Source organism: Setaria viridis, chromosome 8 (assembly GCF_005286985.2).
Source record: "Setaria viridis chromosome 8, Setaria_viridis_v4.0, whole genome shotgun sequence".
Lineage (NCBI taxonomy): Eukaryota > Viridiplantae > Streptophyta > Magnoliopsida > Poales > Poaceae > Setaria > Setaria viridis.
Window position 1 is genome coordinate 26,466,195 of NC_048270.2, and position 8,459 is coordinate 26,474,653.

General features: G+C 44.5%; 1 protein-coding gene across 1 annotated transcript; it reads left to right on the forward strand.

Annotated features, from left to right (window-relative positions):
* Positions 1 to 4,103: 4,103 nt before the first annotated feature.
* Positions 4,104 to 6,704, forward strand: LOC117866655 (momilactone A synthase). The gene is made up of 3 exons (XM_034750930.2): positions 4,104 to 4,289; positions 4,550 to 4,618; positions 5,603 to 6,704. The coding sequence occupies exons 1-3, from the start codon at positions 4,261 to 4,263 to the stop codon at positions 6,429 to 6,431; spliced, it is 927 nt and encodes a 308-aa protein (XP_034606821.1). The 5' UTR covers positions 4,104 to 4,260; the 3' UTR covers positions 6,432 to 6,704.
* Positions 6,705 to 8,459: the final 1,755 nt, after the last annotated feature.

Here is an 8,459-nt window from a genome sequence, read left to right on the forward strand (position 1 = left end):
GAACATGGCATTTTTGTGTTGATTATAGAAGACTTAATGACATTACTATTAAGAATAGATTTTCTATGCCCATTATTGATGAAATCTTAGATGAACTAGCTGACACTAAATATTTCACAAAGCTTGACATGAGAGCAGGTTACCATCAAGTCAGAATGAAAGAATCTGATGAATCTGATAAGCACAAAACAATTTTTAAGACACACCATGGCAATTCTTAATTCAAAGTCATGCCATTTGGGCTAAAAAATGCCCTAGCAACCTTTCAGTGCATTATGAATGAAATATTAGACTCTTTCCTAAGGAAGTTTGTGTTGGTGTTCCTGGATGATATTCTAATCTATAGCCCTACTTTGGAAAAGCATGTCCATCATCTCAGGCTAAAACTGGCTAAATTTAGAGAGCACCAATTTTACATGAAAAGTAGAAAATGCTCTTTTGCTTAGAGTAAACTAGATTATTTGGGGGCACATTATTTTTAATCAAGGTGTGGCTACTGATCCATCTAAAACAGAAGCAATGCTACAGTGGCCAGTTCCTTCTACTGTCACTGAACTTAGAGGTTTTTGGGCCTCACTGGTTATTACTGGAAATTTATCAAACATTATAAAGTGATAGAAAATCCTTTAACTACACTTCTAAAAAAGAAACAGTTTGAGTGGTCTGTACTAGCTCAAGCAGCCTTTGATCAGTTGAAGCAAGCTACGATTACAGCACTAGTTTCGGCAATTCCAAATTTCAATGAACCATTATTGTTGAGACAGATGCCTCTGATTTGGGAGTAGGAGCTGTTTCGATGCATGGTGATCAGCCTGTAGCATTCATGAGTAAGGCTTTGGGACCAACACATTAGAAATTGTCTATCTATGAAAAGGAGTTTCTAGCATTAATCATGACTGTTGAAAAATGGAGATCATATTTGCAAAGATAGGAGTTTATCATCAGAACTGATCATAAGAGCCTATATTATCTCGGTGAACAAAATCTTCATTCAGAGATGCAGAGAAAAGCTATGACAAGACTCATGGGTCTCCAATTCAAAGTAATTTACAGGAAAGGAAAGGAAAATTTGGCAGTTGATGCCTTATCCAGGTGTTGTCACTTATCAGCCATACAAGCTGTTTTTGAAGCTCAGCCTATTTGGGTCTAGGAAGTGTTAAACTCTTATGCTACTGACCCTCAAGCTCAAGAATTACTTACAAAGCTAGCAGCTTATAGTCTAGATGAACAAAGAATTCTCTTTACATCAAGGAATCATCAAATACAAGAACAAAGTGTGGATTGCTGCAAATTTAGCACTACAGACAAGGCTCATTGATGCCTTACAGTGTAGTGCTATTAGAGGCCACTCTGAAACTAGAGCAACTTATTACAGAGTTAAGCAATTATTCTATTCAAAAGGCTTGAAAGCAGATGTTGAAAACTTTGTTAAGCAATGTACCATATGCCAACAAGTCAAACATGAAAACATTCACCCCAGTTGTTTGCTGCAACCTCTTCCTATTCCACAGGGCACCTGGCAGTATCTTTCAATGGACTGAGGGGTTACCACTGTTAGAAGGAAGCAATGCTATCTTGGTAGTGGTTGATTGTTTCACCAAATACAGCCACTTCATACCTCTCAAACATCCATTCACAGCTCAAGGAGTGGCTAAATTGGTACTAGACAATGTTGTGAAGCTGCATGGCATGCCAAAGTCAATTGTGTCTGACAGAGACAAAATATTTACATGCACCTTTTGGACAGCACTGTTTAACCTGGTCGACACAAAATTACTAAAAAGTTTAGCTTATCACCCCCAGATGGATGGACAAACTAAACGCGTTAATCAATGCCTGGAAATATATCTGAGATGTGCTGTTCATGACTCACCCAAGCTGTGGAAAGCCTGGTTGTCACTAGCTGAGATATGGTACAATTAAAACTATCACACTTCTTTGGGTTGCTCTCCCTTTAAAGCACTATATAACTATGAAGCTAGGCTAGGCACAATGCTACCTCTGGAGTATCAGGAGCACAGTCCAGCTGTTGACTTCTTGCAGGAAAGAGAACAACAATTATCTTCATTAAAGCAATATCTAGCTGTAGCTCAAAATAGGATCAAACTCCAGGCGGATTGCAATAGAACGGATAAAAGCTTTCAAGTGGGAGAACAAGTTCTTCTCAAATTTCAACCATATGTTCAGCAATCAGTGGTCAGCAAGCCTTATCCTAAACTTGCATTTAAATATTTTGGTCCCTTTATGGTGGAACAAAAGATTGATGCTGCTGCATACAGATTATCACTGCCAGTTGGAAGCTAAATCCATCCAGTCTTTCATGTGTCTCAGCTCAAACAATTTACACCCAATTACACTCCTGTTTTCTCTAAGTTGCCAAAGTTGATAGATTTATCATCAAAGGATCTGTACCGGAGGAGATTCTAGATTGGCGTCTGGTGAAGAAAGGTACAAGAGCTATTCCTCAAGTCTTGATCAAATGGACAGGTATTCCTACAACTTCATCAACCTGGGAAGATTTCTATGTGGTGAAGAAGAGGTTTCCAAATGTAGTTGCTTGGGGTCAAGCAACATCTGGAGCCGGGGGAGGTGTGAAGCCCACAACGAACGTGTTCCCTAAAGAGAAGGCATAGAGCAAGAAGGCACCTACGGAGCTGAGTAGCAGATGTGTGTGACGTGAGTGGCGTATGCGTGGGCCTGGGTCGTCAGCCGTGTAAGGGGTATATGTGATGGGTGTGTGAACCTGTAAAGATATGTCTAAAACTAAACACTGAATCGAGTAACAAAAGGGGTTCAGGGTTCATCGCCCTCCCCAAGCTATCCTCTATCTCCTCCCTGTCTCACGTCATCGGCGATCTCCGACGGCCAAGGATCATTACAAGGCCTCCCTTCTACGCGGCACTGCTCTGGATCGGGAAGAGAGATGGGAGTGGGGAAAAGAAATGGGGAACAAGAGATAGATGAGGAAATGAGGAAGAGAGATGGGAGTGGGGAAAAGAAATGGATCGGGGGATGCCGGAGTGGGAGAGGGATCGATGATCCCTATCCTAGATCGAGCGGCAGATAGAGCTGGCCATTTCCGACAACAAAATTACGGCCGGCTGAAAAGAAGTCATTACCATAAAGTATATATTTGTCCACAAAAGGCCGGTCATATTCTGCAAATCCATGAATACCCTACAAATTTAACAACAGGATGCCGCATCTTTCAGTATTTATGAAATATATAGGATACAATTGTAATTTTTTAATTGAAATGTATAAGGCATGGCTCGAGCTAATACATTTGCCTTGTTACCAAATTGAGTTACATGCACCAGCTAATTCACCCAAATGTCTAAGCTAGCATGGAAATATTAATTGAAACTATGCAGTAGTCATACTTCAACAAGGCTATTTAAATTCATTTTACCTGTTCTTGTATTAGTCATATTGCATTATTTATGTATTGTCTGTTCTTTTTATTTGTTTATATATATATATATATATATATATATATATATATATATATATATATATATATATATATATACACACACACACATACATATACATGTCTTTTGTATGCCAGTGCTGGCCTCCCCTCATCAAATCTGTGCTGTTCAGTTAAGTGAACTGACCACCATGGTGCACATGCATGACATGTACTTTTGTATAGTATACACAAATAATTTGTTGCCGCATTTGCATATATTAGTGGTAGATGCATGGATTCATCAGCAGCTCACAACAGCTAGCTGGTCAAAACAAGAGAATGATAAGGGGACACAAGCATTGTGCTTTTCAGTCTGACTGATTGGTCTACTCTCCAACAACCCTGTTCATTCCACAGTCCACACAGCCTAATTCCATCGCACCCATGCACACACAGAGTGCCTTGCAGAGCCAGAACACAGCCTAGTTATTAGCTTATCAGCCTCCTGCCAGAGAACAGAGATGAACCCAGGGGCATGCATGGAACAAAAACAAATGCATTAGTAGGAATTAATTGTTTGGATCACCAAATTGTCCCCATATTAATAAATAATGGTGGTTGGCTGAGAGAGAGAGAGAGAGAGGCCTCAAGCTCAGCTCGTCTTCTTTATATAAGTAAGGCAGTAGCTGAAGGTCCAACATCCCTTCGGCATAACACTTGCTCTCTACACACGAGAGCAGTCATTCTCTCTCTCTCTCTCTCTCTCTCTCTCTCTCTCTCTCTCTCTCTCTAGCTCTCAACCAGCGAAGGAAGAACAAGAAGCAAGAAGAGCAGGTACGGTGGACATGATTCACCGGCTCTTCGGCGAAGCTAGGTACGCACTTGTCTCATGGGCCTTGGCAGTATATCTCTCCTATCGCCATCTCATCCATTTTTCACCATGATAGGCTCAACTTATTCCTCCAACAGTTACATATCTTTGCAAAAGAGAATCTCCTTCTAGTTCATCACATGTTTTCCCTCACGAAAAGAGATTTATGTACTCTAGCCACGATATATAATCCTGTCCCGTAATTGTGCCATTAACACGCGGAGATCCTGATGCGGGTCCGTTCATTCTTCGGGGCTTTTCAGGAGAAGGGCGGCATCGCCGGTGATGGCCGGCGGCGAGCGGTGGCTGTCGGCAGCGGCCAGCAAAGGAAGGTGAGAGAAAACACCAGACTCACTCCTAGAACTATGCATCCTCTGATCCTCTTGCATATTAGAAGTTTTAAGGCATTACTACTAGCCAGGAGAGAGCCAGCTACCATTTGGTGCAGAAACTTTGGTGTTATCTGCTTAATTAAGATCTCTCCAGGGTGTTAGATTAGATTCCAGGACTGCAGGTGTTAATGCAGCTGCCGGCACTGTTGTGTCATGTGGTTGATCTCAGCCTCCCAGTGACAGGAGAGAGTGAGAGGAGAGAGAGAGTAGTAGATGAGAGAGAGACAGGGGGGATATGTGGGCCCGCGTGTACGTTTGCTTGTGAGTTGGAAGCACGGCAGCTTCCAAGAACAGTGAGTGCCCTGCTGTTTCAAAAGGGCAGGGCCAGCCCACGGCGATGTCAGGCCCCCTTTTGCCAATGCCAAGAATCTTCCCGTTAACCACGCGCGCGAGTTCCCTGGATTTGTTAGCCAACCCACCCAATTGTTTAATCTCCCACTGTCTGCTCCCAGTCTTTGCAATGCTCCCTACTATATTTTCAAAGCTGCTTTTTAATTGACTGCCCAAACAGTTTTGAATTCCATCCAAACCCATGCACAAGAATAAAAATGCAATGTTTAGTTCACAAAAAGTAGAATAAAAACAAAGCATGAAATACTTTCCTTTTTCTTTCTGCATTTCTTTATTTTCGTCAGTGTGTGCATTTATTTACCTAGAAAATGAATTTTTTTATTATGTTTATGATGATGCATACACATGCGGTTTTTTATTGTAAAAAATTATTTTCTTCCCCGCTGTCAGCTGACATTGTTGTACATCTCAATGCTCACAAGAAATTTTATGTTCCCCCCTTTGTCATTTGCCTTTATAGATTTCAACTACCAGTACAAGTTTCAATGTCTAATTTTTCTAATCAAGTTCCAACAAATCTCACAACATTCAACTCACATCCAATTCTGACACCAAGCACTTAATTCTGCACAGGCTTGAGGGGAAGATCGCAGTAGTCACGGGGGGCGCCAGTGGGCTCGGAAAGGCTGCGGCCCACGAGTTCATTCAGGAGGGCGCGCAGGCCGTACTCATCGCGGACATCAACTCAAAGCTGGGCCCCGAGACGGCGCGCGAGCTGGGCCCCAAGGCCCACTTCGTGCACTGCGACGTCGCCGTCGAGGACAGCGTCGCCGCGGCCGTGGACGCTGCCGTGGCGCGGCACGGCCGGCTGGACGTCATGCTCAACAGCGCCGGCGTCGTGGGCCCGCTTTCGCCGGGCACGTCGCGGCTGGCCAGCCTGGACTTCGCGCAGTTCGACGCCGTCATGTCGGTGAACGTGCGCGGGACGCTGGCCGGGATCAAGCACGCCACGCGCGTCATGGCGCCGCCGGCCGGTGCCGGCGTCGGGTCGATCCTGTGCATGGCGAGCATCAGCGGCATCCTCGGCGGGCTCGGGACGTACCCGTACTCGGTGTCCAAGTTCGCCATCGCCGGGATCGTCAAGGCTGCCGCCGCCGAGCTGTCGCGCGTCGGCGTCCGCATCAACTGCATCTCGCCGTACGCGGTGCCGACGCCGATGGTGGTGGACCAGTTCTCCACCATGCTCGGCGGCGCCGCCTACGAGGAGCAGGTGGCGGCCATCATCAGGGCGCTCGGCGAGCTGAAGGGCGCGACGTGCGAGGCGGTGGACATCGCCAGGGCCGCCGTGTACCTCGCCTCCGACGACGCCAAGTACGTATCCGGGCACAACCTGGTGGTCGACGGCGGGTTCACGAGCTACAAGAACATGAACCTGCCCTTCCCTACGAAGCCACAGGAGTGACTGTACAAAACTGCACCTAACCATCAGGAAGAAGAAGAAAGATAATGTGATGAGTTGTTGTGATCGTTGTTTAGAAGGGTTGTGAGTGACTTTTGAATCCATGGGAAGTTACTGGATTCTGTAGAGAAGGATGTGGATTTGCATTTCCTGCTTTCTTAGTGTGGAGGAGTTGTGAGTTGTATGTGAAACCGCAAAGGTACTAGATGTTTTGATTTCAGTCAAAAAGACCATGGAACTTTTAGTTCAACAACATGTGCCACAAGTTCAGACTAAGTACTCACTTGCATTCATATGCAATTCTAGATCATTGCAATTTTATTCTTATCTAATTCTAAGAAGCTCCTTTTGTTGTAAGGGTGCAGGGTTCAGCAACAGAACCACTCATTACTAACTGAACATATTCCATTAAAATTCAGTCTAACTTGTTTGGAGGAGGGATGGAACTTTTTTAATACAAGGACGACACACACGCGTACACAGTAGCATTGCACATGCAGACCTGCGAGGGGTGGACTACAATTTTACCACTAATAGTCCTTGTCTGCTCTATTATGACAGAGTTGATTTCCCCTAGGTGGAAAATTTCTCTGGATTGGTACTTTCCGGTGTTTCTGGTCCAAATTTGGAGTCGAAAATCTTGGACCGCATTATTCCATTTATATAGCAGGCAGTTAATCATAACCAAGTGATTAGTCCCCTTAATTTAGAAAAGAGTACTTAGCATCTTGGAAATTTCTCAGTGTTTGACGATTGATATCTTAGATGGCTAGTGTTTTATTTCTAATTGGATATTTTATAAGATGCAACAGTTGGCGAACCAGTAGGAATACAAGGCCACGTGCTCACACAGACGCACAGAATGACCCACTCGGAGAGACAGAGGAGGGACTAGCCTTGGCACTTAAGCAGCTAGAAATATTAAACAAAGAAAAAGAAAAATTCGCTCAAGAGCTCCAAGCACAAAAATTAATAGCCAGCAAAATAGCAAAGCTAAACGAGGCTAAAAGATAACTAGTGGAGTTGCAGCAGGAGCTGAACGAATTGCAATATACCACGCCACAACCACCACCACAACCGCCACTTCCGAGTTGATCACCAATGACACACCCATCATATACCCAAACCCCAGCTTCTTTGGACATAACACCCCGGTGACAACTAGCACCTACACAACAATTGACAAAAGCTCTCCACTGTCCTTAAGCTTGCAAACAGCTCCGTGGCTCACAACCTATGAGGAAGTCACATTGCCAAAGTTCAATGGGCAAACATACCCTCACCAGTTCCTCATGAGCTACTAGACAATCATAGCTTCGGCGGGAGGAGATGAGGTGGGGCTAGCAAAATCGTTCATAATAGCATGCGAAGGGGCAGCACTGAATTGGTACTCTCTGCTTCCACCACAGTCCGTATACAGCTGGATAGATCTCAAAACCAAGCTAGTTCAAAACTTCCAAGGCTTTCATAGAGCTGTGACTGATGAAGGAGATCTATTCAACTGTGTTCAAAAAGATAAAGAGCCCCTAACAAGCTATGTGAAAAGATTTGTCCAGCTCAAGTCACAAACTCCAGATGTGGAGGATAGCGTGGCTATAGCAGCTTGCATCAAGGGGCTCAACCTAGGTCCAACAGCCTCGAAGCTATCAAGGAAAAAGCGCAAAATAATGGAAGCCTTGTTCGCAAAGCTGGACAAATACTGTAGATCAGATGAAGACCATAGGAGGAGAGTGGCAGAGAGAAACCACCAGAGGCAAGCTGAAAAGACCAAAACTGGCAAACCTCACGGTACAACCACGCGCAACGACACCACTCATACCCAGCTCATCAGGTGCTATCAATCGAGGGTTAATCTGGGTGGTTCCGCCACAGTCTTGAACTTGAATGTAAAAGGGAGGACACAAGACACAGATTTATATAGGTTCGAGTCGCCAGAGTAGCATAATACCCTATATCCTATTTGGGGTGTTGTATATTGTACCCTGCGCTTGGGTGTTGTTTGGTGTTGAACCTCTTGGTGGTTCTGAGGGT

Coding starts and splice junctions, on each gene's coding strand:
- LOC117866655 (XM_034750930.2), top strand. CDS start 4,261: ATGATTCACCGGCTCTTCGGCGAAGCTAG. Junction 4,290..4,549: donor CGGCTCTTCGGCGAAGCTAG/GTACGCACTTGT, acceptor GGGGCTTTTCAG/GAGAAGGGCGGCATCGCCGG. Junction 4,619..5,602: donor GCAGCGGCCAGCAAAGGAAG/GTGAGAGAAAAC, acceptor AATTCTGCACAG/GCTTGAGGGGAAGATCGCAG.